Source organism: Miniopterus natalensis, chromosome 22 (assembly GCF_054644295.1).
Source record: "Miniopterus natalensis isolate mMinNat1 chromosome 22, mMinNat1.hap1, whole genome shotgun sequence".
In the NCBI taxonomy this organism is placed as follows: domain Eukaryota; kingdom Metazoa; phylum Chordata; class Mammalia; order Chiroptera; family Miniopteridae; genus Miniopterus; species Miniopterus natalensis.
In genome coordinates this window covers 9,020,004-9,047,762 of record NC_142102.1, presented here as the reverse complement: position 1 = coordinate 9,047,762, position 27,759 = coordinate 9,020,004, and the positions used below count along the sequence as shown (strand labels likewise).

The 27,759-nt window shown below is 40.4% G+C and overlaps 1 protein-coding gene and 1 non-coding gene across 3 annotated transcripts; both read left to right on the top strand.

Annotated features, from left to right (window-relative positions):
- Nucleotides 1-399: 399 nt before the first annotated feature.
- TRNAK-CUU (transfer RNA lysine (anticodon CUU)) lies at nucleotides 400-476 on the top strand. The gene has a single exon. It is a non-coding gene; the product is annotated as a tRNA-Lys (tRNA).
- A 4,434-nt stretch (nucleotides 477-4,910) lies between these two features.
- Nucleotides 4,911-23,585, top strand: MORF4L1 (mortality factor 4 like 1). 2 transcript variants are annotated; one of them, XM_087829117.1, is made up of 13 exons: nucleotides 4,911-4,965; nucleotides 8,889-8,935; nucleotides 9,882-9,949; nucleotides 13,912-14,028; nucleotides 15,296-15,382; nucleotides 16,416-16,496; nucleotides 16,904-16,929; nucleotides 17,584-17,672; nucleotides 18,810-18,911; nucleotides 20,070-20,158; nucleotides 21,056-21,228; nucleotides 21,513-21,597; nucleotides 22,850-23,585. In XM_087829117.1, exons 1-13 carry the CDS (start codon nucleotides 4,926-4,928, stop codon nucleotides 22,932-22,934), a joined length of 1,089 nt encoding a protein of 362 aa, XP_087685243.1. In that variant the 5' UTR covers nucleotides 4,911-4,925; the 3' UTR covers nucleotides 22,935-23,585. The 2 variants fall into 2 exon arrangements, with proteins under 2 accessions (XP_087685243.1, XP_087685244.1); XM_087829118.1 differs by lacking the exon at nucleotides 13,912-14,028.
- Nucleotides 23,586-27,759: the final 4,174 nt, after the last annotated feature.

Sequence of the window (27,759 nt, the reverse complement as noted above, 5' to 3'; positions counted from 1 at the left end):
GCCAGCTCGGCAGCCACGCTCTGGATTCGCGTCTTTTCGGCAGGGAGCCCGGGCTTTCCTGCTGCTGTCGCGGGCACGACGCCCGGGATCGCGGCGTGAACAGGGGACCCCCCCTCCCGCCCCCTCGGGGCTCGCGCCCGGTCTCGGCCGGGGGCGGGGCCAGGCGCACCCGCCCCTTCCCCTGCTCACCGCTAGGGGCCGCCCGCTCGCGTTTTACTAAACGGGACGTTCGTGCGCGCAGAACGGGACTTGAAACCCACATTCCAGAGCAGTGAGAAACTGGGCTCCAAAAAACTGTGAAAACAACAAAAAATCTGATGCAAACATGTCAGCCTCGGAGCAGGTTAAAATAACCTCTAGCCTTTGAAGGGACCTAGAGGAAAAGGGGTGTCACCGCCTGCCCTCCCGGCTAGCTCAGTCGGTAGAGCATGGGACTCTTAATCCCAGGGTCGTGGGTTCGAGCCCCACGTTGGGCGGCTCCTCCCTTGCTTTTTTTAAATTTTTTTCCCTCTTTCCTTTTTTTTCACCGGTTCGATCTCAGGCCTCATCTGGAGTTTCTTCTTTTCAAACAAGTCGAGACATAAAAAAAAAAACAAAAAACTATTAAGACTGAACTGGTTAAAAAAATAAAATAAAATAAAATTAAGTAAAATAAATAAAAAATAAAAATAAATTTAAAATAAATTTAAATAAATAAATAAATAAATAAATAAATAAATAAATAAATAAATAAATAAAAGACTGAACTGGTTAAAAGAGGGAAACACGAAAGGAGAGGGCAACTTCATCTTATAAACACACAAAGGTTAACTGGTGCAGAAAAATATTTGTTTCGGAGAGGCAGTGTTAGAGCCAAAAGCCATGGAGTAAGAAGACATAAGCATTTATGAAATTGTGGAGTTCATAAATATTGCTGAGGCGATCTCTGTCCAAACCTTTGAAATGTGTGTTTTTAACTTCATGCTATGGGATATTGAAGGTTTGGAGATCAGCTCTGCTTCGCATTGTTTAACTATGCATATTAATTTCATATCTGTAAATTTCTTTGAGTTCATGTACTTTCTGCCTGTGGGAAGGGATAGTGATCATTGTGGGCTGTTCAAACCATGGTAAGATTGGTTTAATGACTAATCAGGTAGCTCTGGTGACTTTTTTATTCTTTGTTTTCCCTAAATTAGGGATGTTTTCCTTTGGCCATTTTAGTCTCAAAACATATCTCAAAGCAAATAATTATATATTTCCTAAAATAATTCAATTTCTCAGGACAAAACTTTGCTTTTATGTTAACATCTGCAAATTCTTTCCTTGTCCTTAATATTTTCCATCCTTCCCAGCAATTCTCAAACATTCTCCACAATTACCATATATTGTTATTATCAGTTCAAGATGCAGTTTCAGACTTTGAAAGAAACACATGGAAATTTTCAGCATCAGAAATGAAGGCCCCTAAATACTCCATTTACTACAGAGTAGAACTTAGAGGAGATCTCTAAGTTGATGAGAAGTCAATTAAGATATCATACCTCCGTCTCAAATTAAAGATTGATGTTATGGGTTGAACTGTGTCCCCCTCAAGTTCATATGTAAAAGTCCTAACCTCTAGTGCCTCAGAATGTGACCTTATTCGGAAATAAGGTTGCTGTAGATGTAATTCGTTAAGATGTGGTCATACCAGAGTAGAATTGGCTCTTAATCCAGTATGACTGGTATCTGGGGAAATTTGGAGACAGACACACACAGGAGAAGGCCATGTGAGGATGAAGGCAGAAATCTGGGTGATGCTTTTACAAGCCAAGAAACGTCAGGGATTGCCATGCCAGCAAACTACCAGAAGCTGGGGGAGAGGCATGAAACAGATTCTTCCTCATGGCCCTCAAGACAATGATTTTGTTGTGTAAGCCAGTTTGTGGTGCTCTGTTATGGTATCACTAGGAAACTGATACAATCAGTGTTCTACTGGGAGGCAATTTTGATTTGAATGTTTTTATACCTCATATTAAGTAATCGTTATCAAAAGTCTTAGGCAAAGCAGTGGGGAATGGGCAGATAAGGGACTGAGGTGGGAAAGGGACTTTTCACTGTCTTCATTTTTTTGTTTTGTTTAAACAGATTTTTTTGCCAGTTGGAAAACAGGAGGAAAGGCATTTTATTTATTTTTTAAATATTTCTTTATTGATTTCAGAGAGAGGAAGGGAGAGGGAAAGAGAAAGAAACATCGATGATGAGAGAGTCATTGACCGGCTACCTCCTGCACTCCCCCAACTGGGGGTCCAGCCCGAAACCCAGGCATGTGCCCTGACCGGGAATCGACCACAATCTCCTGGATCATAGAGGCCAATGCTCAACCCATTAGCCATGCTGGCCAGGCGCTCACTATCTTCATTTTTATATTTTTTAAAATTTGAATTGAAACCGGACAACGAATTGGTCCAGGCTACCTGTCACTATTTAAGCCGATTAAGCAGAGATAGGGTTGAATTGTATATGAGCGTTTATTATAATAATGCCGGCACTATAGGAGAGCAGGAGGATCATCCACATAAAACCTGCTCTTCTCACCCCCACATAAGCCAGCCGCTTATATTGGGTAGACGGACAAAGATTACATGGGAAAGTAGGAATTACAGGCCTGGGGGAGTAGGCAAAGTATAATGCTAACAGGTTACAGGCAATTCGGGCTGGGGGTTGCAAAGGGTGGGCGCCTCCAGAACCCCATTGTTTCGGGAACAAGGTTGTTAATCTTTCCAAGACGATAGGCAGTTCTCAGAGAAGGAGAATGGACTGCACCCCAAGGTTAACTTCCACGTCCGGGGCGTACAACTCCCAGCCAGGTTCGAATGTGCTTTCTCTAATCAGAACAGAACAATCCTGGTTAACAGGGCATGATTAATATTTCTTTATAACTACAGCTAGTCTCCACTATTCTGTTTCTGCCCTTAAGAGAGTGATTGATTATTGAATTATTTTGAAGTATTTGTGTTCAAAAAAGTTTTAAAGAGTTTACTGGGGTCACAAAGAGGCTCCGGCCCCTTTTTGGATATTCTGAGGACTGGGACAGACAAGATGGTGTTTAGACAGCTGGAATGAGGGTTCTTGGGCGTCTGTGTTCAACGAAGGGCTTGTGTTAAATGGAAGATTGAAGGACGAATTGGAGCCAGAGAAATCCAGAGGCGTCTGGAAGTGGTGGGGGTGCAGAGCAGTTGAGAGGAGGGTTTAAGAAAGCCATGGAAACAAGAGTAAGGCCTAGAGGAGGTTGGGACCACTTGTGGAAGCACTTTGGGGCACGTTAATATGAGAAGCATTCAAACCTGCAGAGAATTTTTTATAAGTTTATTTGAGCCAAACTGAGGACAGTTGCTGGGAAGCAAAATCTCAATTTTGGATTGAGAAAATGCTCTGGGGAACGGCTGTTTTGCAATTTATTTTATGCATTACAATCAAGGGAGGAGGCGCAAGGGGGTTAGAGGAAATCCTTTGATGACAGATTAGGGAGGTAGGAGAAAGCAAAGCAGGAAAATCTCTCGGATTAGATAAAAGGTAAATATCAAATAAAACACAAACTTCTTTCATATTGGTGGGTATAGGATAATTAACACAATAACAACAATGAAGGGTTTTGTGGTCTCTTGGATGGTGCAGTAATTGTGCCCTGAGGGGGTCTGGAAAAAAAAGGAAATTACCCCACATTACAAAGATATGTTATCTCAGGTGCAAAAGAACAATAGGTTCAATTATGGTAAAGATTGCCTTCTCTGGGAAGATACCAGCCTAGGGCGGGACTACTAGCCATGACTGGCTTTTAGCAACAAAGTTTTAATTTCGCACCATCCTATGTGGTTCCTTTCAGAGTTTGAGGCCACCACCTTGCAGGCCTCCCCGAGCTTGCCAGGTTTAGTAAGGGGCCCCTTTTTATTTTATTTATTATGATTACTTTTTAATGTTTTTAATTGATTTCAGAGAGAGGGAAGGAGAGGGAGAGAGAGAGAAACATCAGCGCTGAGAGGTCAGGTGCCGCCTGCACGCCCCCGACCGGGGATGGAGCTGGAAGCCCCGGCACGTGCCAGGACCAGAATCCCAGCGTCACCTCCCGCTTGGTGGGTCACCGCGCAAGCCCTGGGCCACGCCGGGGCAGTGCGCCCCCTCCTTTTATCCTCCACAGGCTTTTATTCTCCTGTCCGTTGGTCAGGCACGTAGCCTTTCCGTGCAGTTCTCCCTGTACACCGGTGTGCAGCTGAGTGTACGCCCGGTAACGATTCACAGCACTGGGTGCCCGGGGCTGCAGGAGCGGGCGCAGCGGCGCCCCACTTGGGTGCTGTGCTCGGTGGCAGGCAGCGCTCCATGGTCTCCAAGGCCGAGCTCGCGCCTGCACCCTGCGGGGTCCGATCTGACCCCTGGGGTCCGCAGGCCGGGAGGACCAGCAGGGGCCGGCGGATCGCGGCCGGGCCGCGGGGCCACAGCGCCTCCCCATGCGGACTTTTCCTCGCAGGCCGCCTCCCGCCCCATCATGGTTGCCCGCGTTGTCCGCCGGACTGCACAAGGCGCCTTTCCCGCTCTGCATCGCCTCCCGCGCCGCCTCCCTCCCGCGCTCGGACACCGCCTAGAATCCATCCGGGCTTCACCCACCCCAAAAGGATGGGGGATGGGAGCGGATGAAAGGGGGACTCCTCCCAGCACGCGCGGCTGGGAACTACCGCTCCCGGCATGCCCTGGGCGGCGCGGCGCAGAGGCGCATGCGCGGCTGGGAGCGGTTGGCAACGCGGCTGCGCACTCGCGGCGCTGTGAGGTGTTTGGGCGCCGGCAAATCGCGCCCGGGATGTAGAGCTGGTGCTGCCCACGGCGTCTGACGCGGAGCTGGGTGGGGTAGCGAGTGGGGGGCGGTAGTCGGGGTGGTGGGAGAAGGAGGAGGCGGCGGCGAATCCCTATAAATGGCGCCGAAGCAGGACCCGAAGCCTAAATTCCAAGAGGGTGAGTCTGGGCCTTGGGCGAGGCAGCTAACGGCGGCGGGGCGGCTGGGCGGCGGGCGGGCGGGCGGCGCGGGGCTGGCGGCGCTTTGTGCAGAAGCGCATTGCGGCGCGGGCGGGTCTGGGCGCGGCCGGGGAGAGCGCTTTGTGAGCTTAGGGCGGTAGCGGCGCTGGCGGAGCCGAGGAGGCGCGGGCGCGCCGGGCCTCCCTCGGCGTCTGTTGTGAGGCGGCGGCGCGGCCGAGGGAGCGGCGGTGGGAGGGCCGGGCGCCATGGCGGCTGAGGCGGCGTGGGCGCGGGGAGGGGCGCGGGCCCGCCGCGGGTAGACAACGGCTGGCGCCGTGGGCGGCCGCGAGCCCGGGGCGGCGGCAGCGACGGGGAGGCGCGGGGCCCGGGCGGGGCGGGGGGGCGCGGGCGGGCGGGAGAGCCGCGCCGTGAAATGGCCGCCGCAAGATGGCCGCCGGCGTCTCCCCGCGGCCACCTCGGCGGGCGGGCGGCGGCCCGGGCTTTGTGCTGTCTGCGGGCGACGCTTTGCGCTCGGGACCGCCGAGGGCGCGCTCGCGAGGCTGCTGCTCGTAAAAAGATGAGGAGAGCCACTTAAACGCACTGTTACGAGGCCTCCGTTTACAAGTCCCGTTGCCTTCCTGCCTCTGTGTTAAATACCCCGGTTGATTGGCTAATTGCAATAACGTTTGATGAACAGTGATTTTTTTGAAAGCCCAGTCAGTTTGTATTAATTGGCTTTTGATCGACGAGGCTTTTGGCTGACGGTAGAAGAGGCTGCCGCCCCCCCCGGGGGGGAGGGAGCTCTTTAATTTCACAGTTACCGCCTCCGTTAGTGTGTATTAAAGGGGAGGCCTCGTCGTAGACTAAAATGGAAGTAAAAGGCTTTAAAAGTCCCTTCGTTGCTATGGTGGAGGTATGTGCTAGTTACCGTAAGTATTCAGACGCCTGCAAAAATTTTTTTGTAGTAGAATTTTCAAACTTGAATGTGCTTTAGAATTACTTAGAGAGTAATATATCCCAAACCCAAGTATATTATGACTCTATGGAGTATTTAAGAATTTTTTGAGGGCTTTTTTTAAAAATAACGATTGACCCTTTTTTTTTTTTTTTTAACTTCTCACCCGAGGATATTTTTTTCCATTGTTTTTCGGAGAGAGTGGAAGGGAGGGGAGAGCAAGGGAGGGAGAGGAGGAGAGAAACAAACATGGATGTGTCTCGCGTAGATTGGCTGCCTCCCCCGTGCCCCCCCACCGGGGCTCTTCAGGCCGAAGGCCGCGGCTCGGGAACGATGGACTCTTAATACCTTTCTTCACCTTGAGAAGCTGCCTGCCTCCTATGGATTTGTTTTTCTTACTAGGTGTTTCAGACCAGGGGTTCTTAATCTTTAGTCAGTGGGTGTAATTCAGAAGATTCGAGAACTTGGGCGGGAAAAATAATTTATTATCTAACATTGAATATTTCAGTTAGGGGTGAAGCGCTCCCCCCCCAAAAAACAACAAAAAACCCCAGTAGTAGTAGCAGTATGTGTTGGTATTCCGGCTTTGCAGTTGTGGAATATACATGCACCCCATGACTTCAAATTACTCTTATCAACTGAGTTCACGTAATGTCATAAAACATAATATTTAAAATGCTTTACTAACAGTTTCCGTATAGTTAGTTCCCTTTGTAATACTTTTTTTTGGTGTATTTATAAGAACATTCTGGGGAAAGGCCTGTAGGCTTCACCATACTGTCAAGGGTGTGACACAAAAAGTTAATATCCCCCCCCCCCCCCCAGGAGGAAAATCGTCTGGCCTTACCATCACTTTCCAGATGTTTTCTACTCTTGTGTCAAAGCTGAGTTGCTTAACCATCATTAAGAAATTATAATTATTTATATGACAAGTTCAGAGGATGCCTTGTAAGGAAAAAGGAATAGCCTGGCAGAATTGTAATGAAACACTGCAGCAGAATTGAGCTTATGTAATGGTGGAAATATGAATTAACAGAAATAGTATTTTTTTCATAATTCCTTTAATTCGAAAGTTTTTCTCATTTAATAAAGGTATAACATGTTATATAAGTAATTTTTAAGCACAGTGACTGTTTTGCACTGGACTTGGTCTTCCACTTGAAATTCCGTCAAACCATAGTGTAAAGAAAACTGTTGGGCATCTAGCCCATTGTCAGAGGGAGGGCCTGTTGCCTTGTCAGGAATTAAGAGACTGGCTGAAGCTGGCTTTGAGTGATAATCCTGGTAAGGGAGGGTGGTGAATTGGAATTTTACTAACCTTGAACTTGAGAGCATTGGGCAGTTACCTTTGTTCTTAGATATTAGAAAGGATTAAGAGTGGAGAAAGGTTTTTAAAAAACATATCTAATACAGTGGTTTGTTCTTTCCCCAATTACCGGACTTTTTCTCCACTTCATGAAAATCAGGCATTTGTTATCCTGGATCATACTCCTCTCAGCCAGCCTTATATTTTTTTCAACAGAATATTAGGGCCTTGTAGCCAGAATGGAGGTCTAAGGCCTTTAGCCTCAGTGCAGTTGTCTTTGGCAGCAATAGCCAAAAGGATGGGGGAGTAAGGCCATTTTTAGGGTGCCTTTAAAGTTGCCTGCAGAGAAATTAAGAGACACAGATCTGATCTTTGGTGCTATTAACTCTGTACCTTATCTGTATCCCCATGGTCTCCTTGCCCACGGTACTCAACAATGGCTCTAGCCCAGATCTCCTCAGGTCCAGACGTGTACTCAACTGCTTACTAGATGGCTCCTTTTTGGATGTACTGTAACCACTGACATATTCCAGGATTGATCTGAAACCCCCTCCCTCCGTTTCCTGTTCTGGTTAATGCTCCCAGCAGCCTGGAAGTCATTCTAAACTCTGTACATTTGCTTAGCTGTCCTTTTACTTCTGACTACTTTGGGTTCAGGCCCATTTAGCTTACCCCTGGTTGACTGCTTTCCCTTTTTCCAGTCTCGAGACCACTTTAAGCTCTGCATAGGCTTAGCGACCCCAGGCGGTGGTTCTTCAGAATGGACCTATGCAGTAAAGGCAGCAGTAATTTTTTAAAACAGTGAAACTTCTATAGTCTTCAGAATTGAGCTGGGTAGGCTGTTTTAATTTGATTTTAGAGGTAAAAGAGCTGACTGTATTGGACTGCTTTTGTTGCCTTGTGGGTCTGTTGAAACCAAGTGGAGAAATGTTTCTACTACAATAAAATGTAATGTTTAATGTTGAAGTACTGCAAAGAATTGCCTGCTTGATTGGTCTGGCTAGCAGGTTGGCTTCCAGATATTAATTTGGTCTCTTACATATTATTTAGTCTTGGAAGTCTTAATGGTAGGTTCAACAGAGAGTGCAAGTTCCACAGATTAGAATTATTGTGTAATTCTTCGTTCACTGAAGCAGCCTTGTGCCCAAAACGTCGTTGAACACACTGAAGTCATGAATACGAACCTCTTTAAAAACAAAAGGCACCCAGCCGTTTCTCATGCACATTGAAATTTTAATGTATAGATTATTATTTTTTAATTAATAAAAGGGTTGGAAGTGGAGATACAGATTGAGCATATGGTTTTAAACTTGGGATACATCTTTAAAGTTGTTTTTGCCAATATACATTGAAAAACAAAACAAAACCTGCCAATAGGTAGTTACAGTAGGTTTTATTTGCTTAGCGGGTAACAGATGGTTTGATGATTTAAATAGATTGACATTCCAGTACACTGTTTTTGTTATTTACATCAGATACTAGGGTGTTTTTGTTGTAGGGTACTTACTGTTGAAGTTTGATCTGAAGTGTCAGTCCATACATAGCCTTTCCCACTTTCCTGATTTTGTGAGGAAATACCATAGTTCACGTGTGGTAGCTCTCAGGTGTGAATTTTCTATGTGAAGGGAAATTGCAGTTAACCCATTACTCTTACTCTTACAGGTGAGCGAGTGCTGTGCTTCCATGGGCCTCTTCTTTATGAAGCAAAGGTATGAAACCTGTTTTCCTTTAGGAAGTTACGTGAAACTGCTGGTTAGATCTGACTTTACAAGTTACCTTTTCAATAGGTTTGTGGAGTTCCTCACCTTCTATTACTGGGTGTTCTACTGCTTGCTTCTGCTTGCTTAGGGTATCAAATAAAGCATGCTGTCTTGCCCCATTCACCCAGTAGTTGGAAATGACATTTGAGGGGAAAGACAGAAGATTGATTATTGATGGGAGCAGTAGCATTGTGTAGTTAATGACTTGTGAGAAAACACTACCAATGCCAATTTTATATGCAATTGCAGTACACTGAGTAAGCTCTGAGCTGATTAAATTGCGTTAAAGGTAAAGGCTAACATTAAAAATGAGTATATTTAGCTTTCATTTGTTGGTTTGTATGGCAAAGTTTGAGCCCTGAGGGGCTCCCTTTCTTCCATTGGTGTGTGCTCAGATTATAAAAAACTGATTTTACATTTAACCATAGGTGAATGGGATAATGCATCCTAATGTAAAAAATATTTCTAGTGTTTTCTTTCTGTTAACTTTTTTAGGACAAATATTAGGACTTGACTCCAGGAAGGGAAAGGGAGAGAGTTAGAAACATCCATGAGAGAAACATTGATCAGTTGCCTCCTGCATGCCCCCTGTTGGGGATGGAACCTGCAACTTGGGCACGTGCCCTGACTGGGAATTGAACCAATTACCTTATGCTTATGGTGCTTTGCTTTGTTGAACTGACAATTTGTGACAATTTGGCAATTTTATAACTCTTAATACTTACACAAGTTTAAATAATGTTCTTTTAGAGAGTCACATTTTGGGGGGTTCATTTTGACCACCAAAGAGTTTAAGTTTCAAGAGTGTCTTTGAAAGATTGGATATTTTAAAAATCATCCAGGTAGTCTCTCTTCTTTAATATTTCTAAGTAAAATTTTTTCTTCTTTATTTCAGTGTGTAAAGGTGGCCATAAAGGACAAACAAGTGAAATACTTTATACATTACAGTGGTTGGAATAAAAAGTAAGTATTAGATCTTTGAAAGCAGTCTTTTATTTATAATCCACAAAGTAACTTATGTCATAGACTGGCACAAGCATATGCTTCTTAATTCTTGTACAGTTTTAACATACATTTTGCAGCAAGGGTGAACCATTTCATTTGAGTATGATGGAAATGCAATAGAAATTAGGGGCGTGCAGCCATTTTATTTTAAAGTCTTTGGAGTATTTCTTGTGTTCTAGTTTAATGCCTGATAATCATTAGTCAACCAACTGCTTTCTTTTATTGGTTTTGGTGTATCTTATTTTAATTTTTCCATCACCATTTACTCTCTCTATGCCCATTCCCACCACTCCCAGGATCACCACACTGTTGTCCATGTCCTTGACTTACTTTCTTTTTTGCTCAATCCCTCCACCCCACTCCCCCAACACCTCCCGGTTTTGGTACATTTTAGGACAGCTTGATGTTTTTAATTTTTTATTTTTGCCTTAGCACAAACTCAGTAACTATGTATGTTCTATCAAGCCGTTATACTCAAAGCGAGTTGGATTTTTCTGCCTTGAAAGGGAAGGATGAAGGTTATCTGATGTGGAAGTGTGTTCCAAGCTTATGTTCTAACCAACTTATGTTCTGAACTTTAAAAAAATTCTTTTTAAATATGTTTTTACTAATTTCAGAGGCTGGGGGCAAGGGGGGCAGAGAAACATCAGTGAGGAGAGAGAGACATCACTGGGCTGCCTCCTTCGTGCCCCCTACTGGGGATCAAGCCTGAAATCTGGACATGTGCCCTGACCAGGAATCAAACTGGGACCTCCTTGTTCATGGGTTGACGCATAAGCACTGAGCCACACCGGACTGTTCTGAGCTTTGGGAACATAATTATTGCTGACAGAATGTGATTTCATTAGTTTCAGGTTTTTTTGTTTGTTGGTGTGTTTTTTTAAATCCTCACCCAACGATGTTTTTTCCATTGCTTTTCAGAGAGAGAGGGAGAGAGGGAGGGAGGGACAGAGAAAGACAGTGAGAGACATTGATTGGTTGCCTCCTGCCAAGGATCGAGCCTGCAACCAAGGTACGTGCCCTTGGCCACAATCGAACCCAGGACCCTTCAGTCCTTGGGCCAGTGCTCTAACTACTGAGCCAAACTGGCTAGGGCATATGTTTCAGTATTTACCATATGGTTTAATACTGATACAGGAATTTAATTGCAGGACTTAATTTTCCACCCTGAAGAGTTTAGAGTGTTTGTGTTTGTTTTTTTTTAAATGTTTTTTTTATTGACTTCAGAGAGGGGGGCAGAGAGAGAGAGAGAAACATCAATGATGAGAGAGTCATCAATTGGCTGCTTCCTGCACTCGTGTGTGTGTGTGTGTGTGTGTGTCTCTCTCTCTCTCTCTCTCTCTCTCTCTCTCTCTCTCTGTCTCTCTCTGTCTCTCTCTGTCTCTCCCTGTCTCTCCCTGTCTCTCCCTGTCTCTCCCTGTCTCTCCCCGTCTCCCCGTGTCCCCATTGAGGTCGCAACCGGGGCATGTGCCCTGAATGGGACCACCTGATTCATAGGTTGATGCTCAACCACTGAGCCACCCTTGCCAGACTAGAGTATTTTTTTTTTTTTAAGTAGTGGTGTATTGATTTGTTACTGGGAGTGGACAATGTACAGAATGGACACACTGCAGAATATCCAGCTAGTCTAGTGGAGCTCTTTTTCAGTGATGGGTATTTCTTCTTGGGGTCCACAAATACCACATCTAATAACTTAGTTTTGGTGCTTATAATTGAACATCCTGTGATTTTTACTATGAGAGATTTTAAATTACTTTTATTAATGGTGTTTTATCCATCAAAGATAGCTTTGCCAGAAAGTATAGTTGTTTCGGAGTTATTTTCTAGCAACTTTTAATGCTTTGTGTTACCTGAGCTGTGCTTTTGGTACCTGGTTCTCCATGTGAGCAGTGCCATCTGATTTGTCTAGTACTTTTGCTGTGAAAGGAGGTTTTCTCAAAAATGGTTACTGACTTTGGTCTTTTTTCTTTTTTTAAAAATTTATCTTTATTGTTGGGAGTATTACAGATGTCCCCTTTTTTCCCCCATTGACCCCTCCACCCTGCCTGACTTTGGTCTTGTTTCATGCAGTTCCCTACCCATGTGACCAACCCAGCTGGTTATATCTGTTAGAAAAAATTTTCACAAATGCTTTTAGCAAAATAATAAAAAAAAAAATCAAACTCTTAACTTTTCATTAGTATAATTGTAGAAAGGTGGAAATTTAAACCTGTAAGAGCACATTCTTACAACTTACGGATCCCCCCCCCCCCCGTTAATGATAATTGAAATATTTCTAACTTTGATAGGTAGGTAATACTGGTAACTCAATACTGTTAGATATGGACATAGCTTTTGGGCTTAACTCTTTCATGTGTAATAGATATTTTGCGTAAAACTACGTGTGGATGTGTGTATAACTTAAAGACTGGGTTTTAAGTGGCATTTACAGTTTGTAAGAAATTGTGAAAATATCAAATTCTTGTAGTTTCTCATTTCACTGCTTCAAAATAAACATAACATTTTTTTCCTTTGTAATATCATAGTTCACTAACACCAGTAAATGATAGGCTGCATAGATTTTGTTTTGTTTCCAACTAATTTTATATTAAATAATAATTGGCCCTAGGAAAAAGAAGAAATGGCACTAAATATTAGAGATCTTTATTAATATCTTTGTAGATATATTGAGGAATATTAATATACTGAGGTGTATGTTTTGTCATTGATTTGGTATGTAGACAAATATATGTAATTTTGAAAATTTTCATTTTAGTATTTAGGGAACCCTTTAAATAAACCCATTTAGCAAGCGGGGGAAGTCATTCCAATGCCTTGCATGTGTGTCAGGTTTTTATTTAGTGCTGTGTAAGCAGTACAGTGAATCGTGGCTTTGGGAATTCCTTACAGGCTACCTCTATCTAGTTAGCTAGCTAGCTAATTAATTTTTAAAATCCTCACCTGAGGATATTTTTTCCATTGCTTTTCAGGGGGGTGAGGGAGAGAAACATAGATGTGAGAGAGGCACATCGATTGGTTGCCTTCTGCACATGCCTGAGCAGGGCTGGTGATCAAACCCCACAACCCTTTGGTGAGATGGGCCCATGCCCTAACCATTGAGCCACACCAGCTGGGGCCAAGCTACCTTTAGAAAATTCTGTGATTCTTTTATGCTTAATCTATACATAAAAATTTCTGAATGTTTGGCCTTTACTGCCCTAGTAGTGATGGTCCTCAGAGCAAAAGATGTCACTTAATTTCCCTGTGGTTTAGTAAGAGTTTTCAGCTCCTGGCATAAAGAAACTCTAGAATTGATTTGGGTTTTAGATCAAGGTACTTTTTTCATTAAAATTTTTTTTTAAAATTTTTAGGTTGGGAAGAGAGAGAAACATCAGTTAGTTCTTCGACTCATCTATGCATTCATTGGTTGATTCTTGTATGTGCCCTGACTGGGGATCAAACCCCCAACCTTGGCATATCAGGATGGTCCTCTTAACCAACTGAGTTACCCAGCCAGGGCCCAAAGTGCTTATTTAGATGCATTCTATGTCAGGGGGGTAGTTTCTAAAATGAACTTTGTAATAAGTAAAAATTGACATTACATAGTCAATTATTCTCTCCCTTTAATTGAGAGAGAGTTGGAATAAATATAAGTAGATACATAAATAAAATCCTCATTATGAAAATGGTTTGTAGGATATCTTTTAGAAAATTATACAACAAAAGCTCAGTCTCCAAATTGGAGTTTTCTTAAACTTCAGTAAATTTATATATGGTTTTTAAAAGTACAGTAGGTAAGAGATGTCTAAATTTTCAAAAACCTTATTGCAATTTGTTGACACAGACATTTAAGTAATCCATTTGTAAATAAATCTTAAAGCTTAAGCTAAATTCTGCACCTAGTTTACTGAGATTACTTTGTACTGTGCTGTCTGTATCAGAAGTGCTGTGAGGCCCAGGCGCTCTGAAAAAACTTTGAAGACACGTGAGGATATTGTAGCCCTTTTTCCTGTTCCTGAAGGAGCTCCCTCAGTACACCACCCCCTCCTGACCTCTAGGTAAATGCATGTTTTAAAGTTTTTTTTAGGAAATCATATTGAGGATTGCTTCTTATTTATTCTTCTTTTGACTATCTTACATAAGAGGTCAGAGGTGGGAAATCATGAGGATACATCTAGTTGTGTCACTAAAGGAGCTCCATCAGCAGGAGGAAAGAGTTGCTTTGTGTGAGAAATTAAGCATTCCCTAAGAAATAATCTTGTTTTGTTTTCCCCTTTGGGAAAACAGACACCAGAAGTAATGTTTTTTTTTTCGTTTTTTTAATCCTCACTTGAGGATATGTTTTCTCATTGATGAGAAACAAACAAACTGATTGGTTGCCTCCTGCATACTCTCCAACCCAGACTGGGGATCACCGCCGCAACCCGGCTGTGTGCCCTGACCGGGAATTGAACCCGAGACTCTTTGGTGCATGGGACGGCACTCTTAACCACTGATCCACACAGACCAGGGCTGAAATCCTGTTTTGAAGGAGCTTTTATCTAACTGCTGGAATGCCTTAGAAGGTTGATATTTTAACAGTGGGTGGTTCCTACCTTTTGATGTTTACAAAGCCATCTTTTCGGTTATGCTTGGAAGACAGCGTATCCATTTGCAAGTGAGTGAAGGTTAAAGATGGTGTTGTCTGATAAGCCGTTGTGTGTAATGACTTAGAGTCCTAGCCGAGTCCCTCTAGATGGGAGAGTGTTGTATATCTCCTAATATGTTTCTGGCATACCTTGAGTGTTTGTTTATTTTTGTGTCAAACTCTGAAGTGTTTTACGTGTATCACATAATGCTTATAACAGTCCTGTGGCATTGGTACTATTATTCCCATTTTACAGGTGATGAAACTAAGGCACAGAGTTCTGTAACTTTGCTGTTACACACAGCTAAGTAGCCAGTTAGTTTCAGTTTTTCAAAAAGTCAGTTTATTGTCTCCTGTGCGTCTTTGTTTGAAATTAAAATTCTTTAAGGTATATTTATTCTGTAAAGATAATTTTTTAGGGACTCTTCTGTTAAATGCCATACTCTTACGCACTTTTGAAAAATGATTTGAATAATTTGCTTTTGGACTCTGGCAGTTTAGATTTGGACTGTTGCTTTTGAGAATATGAAGTTTATTTCCTTTATAGAAGAGAGATTTTTATTTTAGTTGATAGTGAATTTGTAGCTCCAGTTTATCCCAAGTCGTGTCTCGTGGATCTCTAAAAATAATTAGAGGACAACAGTCTGAGTAAAAATGAAAATATTTTTGAATGATGTTTTAACTTTTCTCTCTTTCAGTTGGGATGAATGGGTTCCAGAAAGCAGAGTGCTCAAATACGTGGACACCAATCTGCAGAAACAGCGAGAACTTCAAAAAGCCAATCAGTAAGTTTATCTTGCAACATGAATACAAGGAAAAATGCCTGTAAATTATTTTTTTTAAATGGGGTTAACAATAGAAATCATGTTGGCTGCCTGGCTATAAAATGATTCCTGACACTTGTCAGTTGCTGTGTTATGACCTTGACTTCAAGTAATCAGAGAAGCCTTTCCTAGGAAAACATGTAGCACACCTGTTATTTCTTGAATCTGTCCTAAGAGGTAGGTAGAAAACAATGTTAATTGAAAGTTCAGTAATTGGCAAACTCATTGCCATCTTCTCTCCTGGGCTCTGTGGAAGGTATAGTTGTGAGAGGGGGCAGAACAAGGACAAGAGGCATCCCCATAATTGTCCCTCATTTTTGGAAGCACATTGAGGAAAGGAACCTAGAAAGACTGGGTGGTCTGTAGGGTAATTGTTTTCTTTTAATTTCAAAGCTGAAATGTATGTCAAAATTGAAATGACAGAAGAGGTCAAATAAAATGTTGGGATTAGTGAATTCCAAAACACAAATGAAGTTTCCAGTTATGTGAGACACTATCTATTATAATCATTTTTTACTACGTTTATTTATTTATGTAAAAATTTTAAAAAATATATCTTTATTGATTTCAAAGAGGAAGGGAGAGTGGGGGAGAGAGTTGAAACATTAATGATGAGAGTCATTGATTGGCTGCCTCCTGCATGCCCCCTGGCTGGGGTTCCGGCCCGCAGTCCCGGCATGTGCCCTGACCAGGAATCGAACCTCGATCTCCTGGATCCTAGGTTGATGCTCCAAGGCTGGACCATGGCCAGCTGGCCTACGTTTATTTTAATTTTGCTAGATAAACAGAGCCAAATCTTCCGTCTTTTACTCTTCTTGAATTGTTTCATTTTTGTAAATATATCTAACTTGTTAAAAACCATGTCTCAGAATATATATGTATAGGCTTGGGACCTTAATTGGAATATAAATTTCAAAATGGAATCATGCTGCCACAATTTATTTATTCTGTGTGAGTACTCATTTTGTGATGACTATTGCAATTATTTTTGAAGGGAGCAGTATGCAGAGGGCAAGATGAGAGGGGCTGCCCCAGGAAAGAAGACATCTGGTCTGCAGCAGAAAAATGTTGAAGTGTAAGAAACTCTATCTTTTGTTTTGATTTTGCCCACTGTTTCTAAGTGAAATTCAAATACTATATCAGGATTTATTGAAAATAGAAACTGGAATATTGTAACTTTTTTTTGTTTTGTTTTGTTTTTGTTAATCGTCACTGGAGGATTTTTTTCCTTTTTTTTTTTTAAGAGAGTGGAAGGCAGGGAGGGTAGAGAAGGGGGAGAGAGACAGACAAACATCAACGTGGAGGGAGATGTGATTTTAACCAGCTATCAATGAAAATCCTCTGTCTGATCAGGAAACTTATTTGTTGCCTGATTTTATCGTTCAAGGCAGTATTTCTCTAGGAATTTATCCCTGATAAAAGGGAATTAGAAACAGGCAGTTTTACTAGCAATAATTATTTATTTTTCTTTTTTCTTTTCAGGAAAACAAAAAAGAACAAACAGAAAAGTAAGCATATTAATTGTTAAAAATATTTTATCTTTACAATACTGAATTTTAAATTGACTTAAAATTAAGTTATAAAGTTTAGAGTAAGCTTATGTTTATCGGTGGTCTCAAATATGAATCACAGCATTATGATAGTTATATAGTAGTGCAAACCTAACTGATTTTTTTTGTGTGTTTTGTTTTGTTTTTGTTAATCCTCACCCAAGGACATTTTTTCCACTGCTTTTCAGAGAGACAGCGGAAGGGAGAGAGAGAAACATCGACGTGAGAGACATCGATTTGGTTGTCTCCTGCACGAGCCCTTGACTGGGAATTGAACCCGAGACCTTTTGGTGCGAGGGTCGATGCTCTAACCCCTGTGCAGCGTTGGCCAGGGCGATACTCTTTTCACCATGGAGAAACCTCTAAGCATTTATTATTTTCATGTTCTTAATTCTTAATGACTAACCCTGGAGATAACTTTTTAAAAGAGATGTAAGGTGGCTGTATTAGAGCTGTGCATGAAAGTTGTTTTTGGTAGGAATAGGATTCTTTAACATAGATTCAAGTAACACCTATGTAATGGAAAAATGAAAGGTAGGGTGTGCTATGAGACACTATTTTTCTTAAAAATTTCTCATTTAAAAATCTCTTCCTCACTTTCAAATTTTATAGCACCTGGAAATGGAGATGGTGGCAGCACCAGTGAGACACCTCAGCCTCCTCGCAAGAAAAGAGCTCGAGTAGATCCTACTGTTGAAAACGTGAGATTTTCCTTAACTTTATGAATAGCATGTTAGAATTTTTAGTCTCACTCGTGTTACAACACAATAAATACTCAGAGCTTTGAGTCTCAAAAGCACTGCTAACATGGTTAGCTACTGAAATGAAAATATTCCTTTTGTTTGGCTACAGGATATATATACACATACATACAAATATATTTTTCTACTTGTAACACTAGGTATGTCCTTGTTAGATATCTCCCCACCCCCCAGCTTATCATCAGATACTTGTTTATGAGCTCTGTATTCATGTACAAGACAAGACTAAGTGTTTCTGTGGTGTTGAACTGGGCATCAGTTCCTTGAATAATGTAGTTTTGTTCAGACATTGTAGAGATGCCGTAGGAACTTAACTTTTGTTTATATCAATTAGCCTGTGGTCCAATTGGTTTTATTATACGTAGTTTTGCTTTGAAATCAGAGAACATATTGATGCCATTGAGAACTTGCTGTATAGACTTATCAGGTCGCTTTCAATGGCTTAGTGTGTCCCAAGGTAACTTAATAAATCATAAAAAATTCCATGGAAAACTATTCCATGTGTGTGTCTGTATGTGTGTGTAATAGCTTTGAGTTCTTACTGATAACCTTATTTCTTATTTATTATAACTTCCAAAATTATGAATTGTAACTTTGAAAGCAGGGTTATTATCTTTAACTGACATTTTATATTTCTGAAGCTGAGGTTATAAAGCAGTGGCATACTTATAAAGTGGTATGTTCTGAAAATCAGGCACCTTTGAGTAGTTATTGAAAACTTTAAAGTCGTAACTTTAAGATAGTTGTGTTTGGCATAGTCATTGAATATCAACAAATATGGAAACACTAATAAAAGCACAACAAATGAATACTAAAAGAGTGGTCATTTAAAGGAGATTTGTTAAAGAATCTTTGCCTTTACATGAAAAAGGCACTGAATAGATCAATTTTCTATAAGATGTTCCCATTTCCCATAGCCAGCTTTATGGTCTTGTCACAGTTTTGAAATGATAATGAGGCAGCCTGTTGGAGTAACTAAAGAATTTATACCTAGTTCCTCAAGGTTGAAAAAAGCCCTTTGAAAGTAGCAATTAGCAAGAAAAGACATTTTAAAATACTTTCCCATTTTCCAATTAGGAGGAAACATTCATGAACAGAGTTGAAGTTAAAGTAAAGATTCCTGAAGAACTAAAACCATGGCTGGTTGATGACTGGGACTTAATTACCCGCCAGAAACAGGTAACTTGAAAGCTGCACTGATTATAATCTGTATGTGTTCTTTCTAGTTTGAAAAAAAACTTTTAAAGGGAAAAGTTGTATAGACTAGAATATTAAAGAGATGACTGATGAGTTTTAATTCAGAGATTGACCAGTGTTATCATCAGGTAGAGTAACTTGGAGAGGAATGAAACAAAGGACAGATATAAAAGTCCTTGAGTTTATAAATGATTAAAAACAGGAGGGGATAATTCATTTTTGGAAGCTGTTAGAGCAGGAATCATCATTCTGAAAATTGGTAAAGACAAAGAAGCGTGTGTTTCCTGTTTTACTATCATCAGAAAGGGGGCATCCTCACATGTGTCCCGGCTACTGGAATGTAATAGGAAGCACACAATGCCACCTGCAAGGTATTCTCGGCCTCCCAAAGAACCAGTCGAGTTCCTAGGTCTAATTATTCGTGTGCAGGAAATGGGGGCATTGTGAGGTGCCTGTGTAACACCACAAGGGTACTCCAGAATGATAAACTCTGAGACAAATGAACCATTGTCTTAAATGACATGGGCAGGGCGGGGAAGAGTAGGGCCTGCTTGAGTATTATGAGACTTAAGAGAATGGTCATGTACAGTATGTGGACTTCATTTGATCCTTGATTTGGGTCTGGCTAAACTGCAAGAATTGAAACCTTGGCTCTACCGTTTACAATCTCAGTTAGCACAAGTTAGGTGTATTTTAGTTTCCACATTTAGTGGGGTAATGACACCTACCTCAGAGTTGATATGAGGATGAAAAGAAATTGTTCATGCTTCAGACAGTCTGGCACATAATACACACAACAGTAAATGATTGATAAGGTGGAGGTAAAGTTATGTGGTGCGTTCCACAGATAGTGGTGGTTTATGTGTGTTCAGTAGGTCACCAGTCTTTGGAGCTGTGCTATTCAATATAGCGGTCGTTAGCCATGTTTGGCCATGTAAGTAAAATTAAATTTTTAGTTCCTTGGCCACATTAGCCATGTTTCAAGTGCTGAACAGTGCTTTTTCCTATTTCATAATACTATTGGGTGATTTTTAATCATTAAAGCTTTAGAAAAATTACATTAAAGCATTAAAGCGTCATCAGTGTGATTTTTCTTTTAAAACAGAATACTAGTATTCAAGTGTGTTTTTGTTTTTATAGCTCTTTTATCTTCCTGCCAAGAAGAATGTGGATTCCATTCTGGAGGATTATGCAAATTACAAGAAATCGCGAGGAAACACGGATAATAAGTAGGAATATACACGTTTGAAGTATATTCAAAGACACCTTTTTTCTAAATATTCTTATTTTTAAATTATCTGAAATGTGTACCTACCTTAAAACAATACTATCAAACACTAGCAAAGTAGAATACCATTGTTTGACACGGGTTTAGCTGACAAACTTTTTCTTACAGGGCCATATAGTAACATTTCAGATAAAATTGAAGCTATTGTATGTAAATACATATATAGCCATTTAAAAAACAATCCTTTCAAAATGTAAAAACTGCCTGCTGGGCGTGGCTCAGCGGTTGAGCGTCCACCTAGGATCCAGGAGGTCCGGAGTTCGATTCCTGGTCAGGGCACATGATCCCCAGCCAGGGGCATGCAGGAGGCAGCTGATAAATGACGACACTCTCATCATTGATGTTTCAACTCTCTCTCCCTCTCCCTTCCTCTCTTTGAAATCAAAAAAGATATATTTAAAAAAATCCTTTAAAAAAAGTAAAATGTAAAAACCACTTTTAGCTGAGGGCTGTAGTTTGCTCAGTATTAATTTTTTTTGCAGAGTTGTGGTTTTTTGCTCTTGTTAAATCCCTTTTTAAAAAACCTTCAGTAAAGATTCATCCTCATTATCAGTTCAACCTTTAACTTAATCCCTTATACTCATGTTGGTTGGATTAATCCTCATCTCAGTTCTTTTCAGTGACTATTTTGGAAGTAAATTATTTTTCCCCAGCCAGTGTGGCTTAGTGGTTGAGCATCGACCTAGGAACCAAGAGGTCACTGGTTTGATTGCCAGTCAGGGCACGTGCACAGGTTGCAGGCTTGATCCTTAGTAGGAGGCGTGCAGGAGGCAGCCAGTCGATGCTTCTCTCTTACTGATGTTCCCCTCTCTCTCCCTCTCTCTTCCTCATTAATCAGGGAGTATGCTGTTAATGAAGTCGTGGCGGGGATAAAGGAATACTTCAATGTAATGTTGGGCACTCAGCTGCTCTACAAATTTGAGAGACCGCAGTATGCTGAAATCCTCGCAGACCACCCTGACGCACCCATGTCCCATGTGTATGGAGCGCCACATCTACTGAGATTGTTCGGTAATATGCCATTTAGAAAACAATTCAACTTTTTTCCTTTGGGCCCTTAATATTCTTGTCTTTCCTTATTGATATCAAGGAGTAACATAAAATAACATTCTGAAACATTGCATTTCAAGTTGAACTTCCATTTAAAATGACAAATATCGAACTTTAAAAGTTAAGAGTTTCTAAAATCACATATTTTAAAGCAATTGGTGATGGTTGCATTTGCTCACATAGTTAAAATATGCTTATAGTGCTACCTTAGATGTAAGTTTGACTAAATTATTTTGTTTAAATAGTTCGAATTGGAGCGATGCTGGCCTATACACCTCTGGATGAGAAGAGCCTTGCTTTGTTACTGAATTATCTTCATGATTTCCTAAAGTAAGTCTGAGGGTTTGCTTGACATTAAAAACAAGAATTGGTATAATCTACTAAAAATTACTCTTATGATAGATTGACACTATAGATACTAAATATAAAACAATGCATAAAACAATGGTATTGGTACAGGAGTAGATATGTTAATGGAACAAATTAAGTGCAAATGTATGGGAATATCACTCATAGTGGCATTAGTAATATGGGGAATGGTGGAGTACTCAAAAAATAGGAACAACTGACTAGTCTTTGGAAGAAAACAAAATTAAAGAGCCACACTGCTGTCATGCATCAAAATTCTAGATGAATCAAAAATGTAAACTATTAAAATAATGAAGGAAAATGTAGGGCAATATTTTTATGACTTTTGTAGTGAGAATGGTCTTTCTAAAAATTAAACCTAGTGATGGAGGAAATGATTGATAAATTTGACTACAAATATTTAAAATTCTATGTTATAAGAATATGCTCTTAAAAATGACGGGACTAGATGTTCCATATATGATAAAGGACCTGGTACCTTTAATACACAAAGAAGAGTTTGCAGTAAGGAACAGATGAACAAAGCACTGATAAGTAGGACATTAGAAATTCAAAGACATTGAAGTACAAAAAAATGTTCACTCTGACTGGACAGTTATGCTTCTGGGAACTTATCCTGTAGAAACACTTAAATGCACAGTGATTTCCAAGCAGGTTGTAATGGAGAGTAGCTGTGATCCCCCTCATTTGTAGAGAAACGTTTTCAATCTTTGGAAAAGGTCTAGAGAAGTCTGGTTTATCCTTAGCAATGGGTATTTCTTGTGTGTGGTACTGGGAGGAAAGGTTGAAGTTTTCCATTTCTTCTTGACTCATTTCTGTATTTGAGTTTTCTTAAACTAACACCACATATTTTATAATAAAATATTTAAAACTGCAATGTGAGCCTGGGAATCAGCTTTATAGTCTTAAAGAGCTAAAGAAAACACCAAAATGTTATTTGAGGGTAACTCCACCTGTTTTCTTAAAAGATAATAGTCTCAACTCAAGTCAGTATCCTGAAGATAACTCTTCTCAGTGTTTTGAAATACGGGGAGTGATTCAGGACTTCGTTCCTTTATGCGTTGTCATCTGGTGTATCACACTATTATCTGAGTTGTAATTACATCATTTTACTGCAAGGTTGTGATTATTTTCGTATAAAGAATGTTTTGTTTGGCTTGTCTGTCAAGGTATATTTCTTTTTTATTTGTAATGAATGACATTTTATTTTTAGATACCTGGCAAAGAATTCTGCGACTTTGTTTAGCGCCAGCGACTATGAAGTGGCTCCCCCTGAGTACCACCGGAAAGCTGTGTGAGGCGCTTACTTAGCTTACGTTTGGATCTGTGACACGTTTCTGTTCTTAGTCCTTCTCTTGTACAAATGATGTACTTTGAAAATGTTAGTGTATAACAGAATCGATGTTTGTTTCTGTTTGATTTTAAACAGAAAATAAAAGGGGTTACAGCTCCTTTTTCTTTCCCTTTTTTTCATTTCAAAGTTGCTACCAGTGTATTGATGGACAACGGAGGGACATACTGTAGAGTGTTCTATTGCCTAGTTGACAAAGCTGCTTTTGAATGCTGGTGGTTCTACTCCTTTGACACTACGCACTTTTATAATATGTGTTAATGCTATATTACAAAATGCTCTGATTCCTAGTGCCAAAGGTTCAATTCAGTGTATATAACTGATCACACTCATCCATTTGTACTTCTTTTTTTTATTGGTGCTTACAGTAAAGAGCTTATCCTTTGCAAGTCATCCACATTGTTCCTTAGGCATTTTATCTTTGCTCAGATTGTTGAAGAGTGGTGGCTTGTTTATGGTTTTTGTATTTTTGTCTAATGCACGTTTTAACATGATAGACGCAATGCATTGTGTAGCTACAGTTTTCTGGAAAAGCCAATCTTTTAGGAATTGTTTTTCAGATCTTCAATAAATTTTTTCTTTAAATTTCAAAGAACAATGTGCTTGTGTGGATGCATTACACAACCTTTGTATATTGTGTATTCCCTCTTGTATTTAGACTGATCTCTGAGGTGGTGGCTTGATTTTCTTGTTTGGCTTTTATGCAATGAGAAGTTTGGCTTCAGTACCGTCCTCTAATCTCAGCAGTTTTGGCAGTTTGCTCTCAAGTTCTGTTAAGTTCTGGCTAAGAAGTTAGAGGTTCACACTATGATTATTTTTCCTAAACTATGATTAAATTTGAGCATTAAGGGAATTTTCACCTGTGACAACTTTCTGTCAATAATTGTTTAGTTAGGGTGTTTATCAACATTCACAATGCCTAAAAGTCAGGGGTTTTAATTATTTATTAAGATCCCCTCCCCCCTTTAAATACAGCACATAAGTAGAACATGAAAGATTTGCCCCCCATTGATGCTAAAGAAGGCATTATCATCCCCAGACATTAAATACGTGTTTTTTAGTATTTTTTATTTAGTAGTAATTTTTTCTTAAATCGATTTTTAGACGGGGAGAGAGAAAGATGCATCAATGTGAGAGCATCCACTGGCTGCCTTTTGCATGTCCCTTACTGGGGATCGAGCCTGCAACCCATACAGGGTGGGGCAAAAGTAGGTTTACACTTGTTTGTATGGACAGTAATGCAATCATTAATAAATAATAAAAGAAGCCTTGGTCAGTTTTTCTCAGTGGTTAGAGCGTCAGCCCATGGACCAAAGAGTCATGGGTTTGATTCCTGGTCAAGGGCTTATACCTGGGTTGCAGGTTCAATCCCCCGCCCTGGTTGGAGTGTGTGTCAGAGGCAACCAGTTGATGCGTCTTCCTCACATCGATGTTTCTCTCTCCCTCCCTCTCCTTCTCTAAAAAATCAATGGAAAAAGTACCCTGGGTAAGGACTAACAACAACAAAAACAAAACAATAATACAAGAATAAACTGTTTTCACATACAGCTGTAAACCTATTTTTGCTTCACCCTGATTTTATAATTATACTAATATGCAGTTTTTTAAAGTTAAGTTTCCAAACCATTGTTGCTAAAATGGCACGTTATGTAATGCTTTAGTACGGTCTTAGTAGCACTCAATATATACATGTATGGAGAAATAGATTTATGAAGTTGTAGGCTTTAAGTTTATTATTAGGGGTAACATATACACATGTGAAATAGTTGTGGAGCTTTGGCACACCCATCCATTTGTGTGTATCATTACCGTGCCAGTCCCTTGTTTACATGTTAGGCATTTTAAAAAAAATTTTGTCCTATTTAATCAGTTGTGATTATTTTCACGGTTTTGAAATTAGTTCCTCAAAATTGAGACACTTTGCTCTTGCCTATTCCCTCTCCTCTTTTTGGCTTTTGCTGAGTGTGATTTTGTGCAGCGCTGTAACTGCCGTTGGTCTTATAGGCATTTGTTACTAGCCGCCACTTTGCAGGGCGCATTACAAGCAGAGTCAAGGTTGCCTAGGTCACCCCTAACCCCTCCCATTCTCCAGCCACACAGACATCCGTTCATTCTCAGAGTCTTATTAATTCTCAAATAATTTTCCTTTCTATCTCCCCCCCTGGTGTCTATCAGAGTGTGTTTTTTAATAGTTTCCTAGTCTTTACATTTTCCTACTGCCCCCCACATTCGTTCTCCTACTGCTGCCAATATTGTTTAACACAATTGTGCTACTTCACTCCTTAAGACTTTGTTTTCTCTTTGATAGTGTTTGAATTATGGGAGTGAAGTTGGGTTAGGTTAAGATTCACTCTTAAATAATACCACCTTTTTCTTCACTTGACTGTGGTGTTGTTGTTTGACTGTTGTTTTGTTTGTTTGTCTCTAGGCTTGTTTTCAGATGCTATTCAATGCAAAAAGCAAGTGGATAACACTATTACAGTGTATTAAAAATACCATATTTCAGGGATTATGTACATACGGTGGTTTTTTTTAAAAGGTCTGGAGACTTGTTTCAGAGCAGTATAGGAGTTGCAAATGTGTCATTTGAAAACTCCCACTACAGAATGCGTAGAAATGCAAGATCAATTATATTACTTCCTTGTAAATATGTAGATGGGCACAAAAAGAGACTAAAAAAGTTCAAACTCCCAAAGTTTGTCTACCCTAAATCTAGATAACAGGAATATTGTATATAACGCCTCTCTCAAATAATTGAAGAGAAAAAGAATTGTAAACATGAGAAAAGGAATGAGAGAGACTTCACAAAGGCACCATTGTAAAGTAATGGCACACTTGGTTATTCAGGCCAACCTACCACTGAGGATTCTAGGAAATGTGCAGAATTGTGAAATGTGCGTGAAGACATTGGAGACATATGAAGCTGGGGAAGACTTGATAGGCCAGGATCTGAGGGAAGACAGTCCCAGGGATGGAAGCCCATGTTTAGTGCTGCCTTTATCTTGCAGGTGTTAAGGTCATTGTGCGCCTGACAGACTGACTGGTGCTTTTGACAATCTCACTTGGGCTAAAGGACATGAAGTCGGGGGCCTGCCAAGGAATTAGGACCCCACAAGGTTATACCTTAGGGATATGGGTGAGTGAGATGTCATTATTTCTTCAAAGAATTCACAAATATAATGTTCACATAAGAACAAAGAAGTATGTGAGACAAAGAATAAAGAACAGAGTCTCTGAGAAACAGACTCAGGATACCAAATGATCCTCGAACACCCTGAGTCATTTTTTTAATAAAAGTTATTCACATATTGGAGTTATAAGACACTTTAAAGAACGATGCCTACCATATTCAGAGAGAGGTATCACAGTTGAGAATTTCAGCAGATAACTTAAAACTAAAAAGGAGCCAAATGGCAGTTATAAAACTGGAACATAGAATAGCTAAAATAGGGATTTAATAGACTAGACGCAGCTGAAAAGAAGTACACTGGAAGATAGGTCAGCAAGAAATAAGTATGTAGAGGGCCAGAGACAAAAAGCTGGAAAATAAGGTGATAAAGGACAAAGAACGTGATAAACCGATTTGGTCATGTCTAAGGTGGTAAGGGCTACATAGAGAGAGAGGGGCAGAGGAAGAATAGAGATTGCTGCCAATGTCAAGTCTAAAGATTCAAGAAACCCTCTGAATTTTTTTTATTCCCCAAATTCTAAACGCAGGAAACATTGTTTAAGAACTAAAAAGTTTCAAACAAAGCTGGAAAAATAGATCAGAATTTACAAGCAACGGAAACTGGGGAAAGATAATACTAGAGGATATAGTATAGAAAGTTGGGGAATTGCATAAAGAAGTAAAGCTCAGAGAAAATGATAAATACATGGGACTTTAATGTTACTGTATAAAAGTTATCTCTCGTGTTACTCTAACACTTAGTTGACTTAAAATGGATTTATTTCTCATGATTCTAGGGTTTTGCTGGGCTCAGCTGAGCAGTTCTGTTGTGGTTTTGTGGGGTCACTTTTGAACTAGGTGATCGGAGATAAACCCATGAGAATTCATGGGCTTGCTGCCACTTCGGTGATTTTTCTAGGGGTGCAGTGGTCTGGAGCAAGTTGGGATGTTCCCATCCAGATTGATAAGCCAACCTGCTGCTGCTTGTACTGCTCACCATGACACCTAAGGCAGGGCTTACGTGCTGGACCTCTTTGTGTTGCGAGGCTTCTCAGACCATGTTTGAGTGTTAGTGTTCTGATGACCTACTGAGGAGAACCGAAAAGGCTGCCTAGAAAGAGTTCTCAACAAGGACTCTAAAAAGCTTTTGTTTATGTGGGTTATATATGTTGATATTTACCATGTTAAAAATTAAAGTGAGAAATTTAAAAAATTTGTGAAATACACACTACCATAAATAGCATATTTGTCATTATTTTCCAAAAGAAATTCAGGAGAGAAAGGGCATTGTTCTATGTTTTTGCAAATAATAGACAACTCTGTCCTGCATTCATTGTTTTGGTTGCAGTACATTGTTTTGGCTGAGATACCTGAAGAAAATGCAGCCTTACACAAAAAAAGGAGTATTTTAATAGTTGTTTCAGATAATTGGGATATTCTTTGAGACTGCACCAAAGCTAAACAGTTGGCCATTTCTTAATGTTTCTTAAAGGTTAGCTGCAATGGGGAATGTGAAACCCTGTGAATTTTTTTTGCTCTATGTTGAAATCCTTTAGTCTTTGGATGCTAAACTTATTGTTTTATAACTGCATTGGTCACTTAG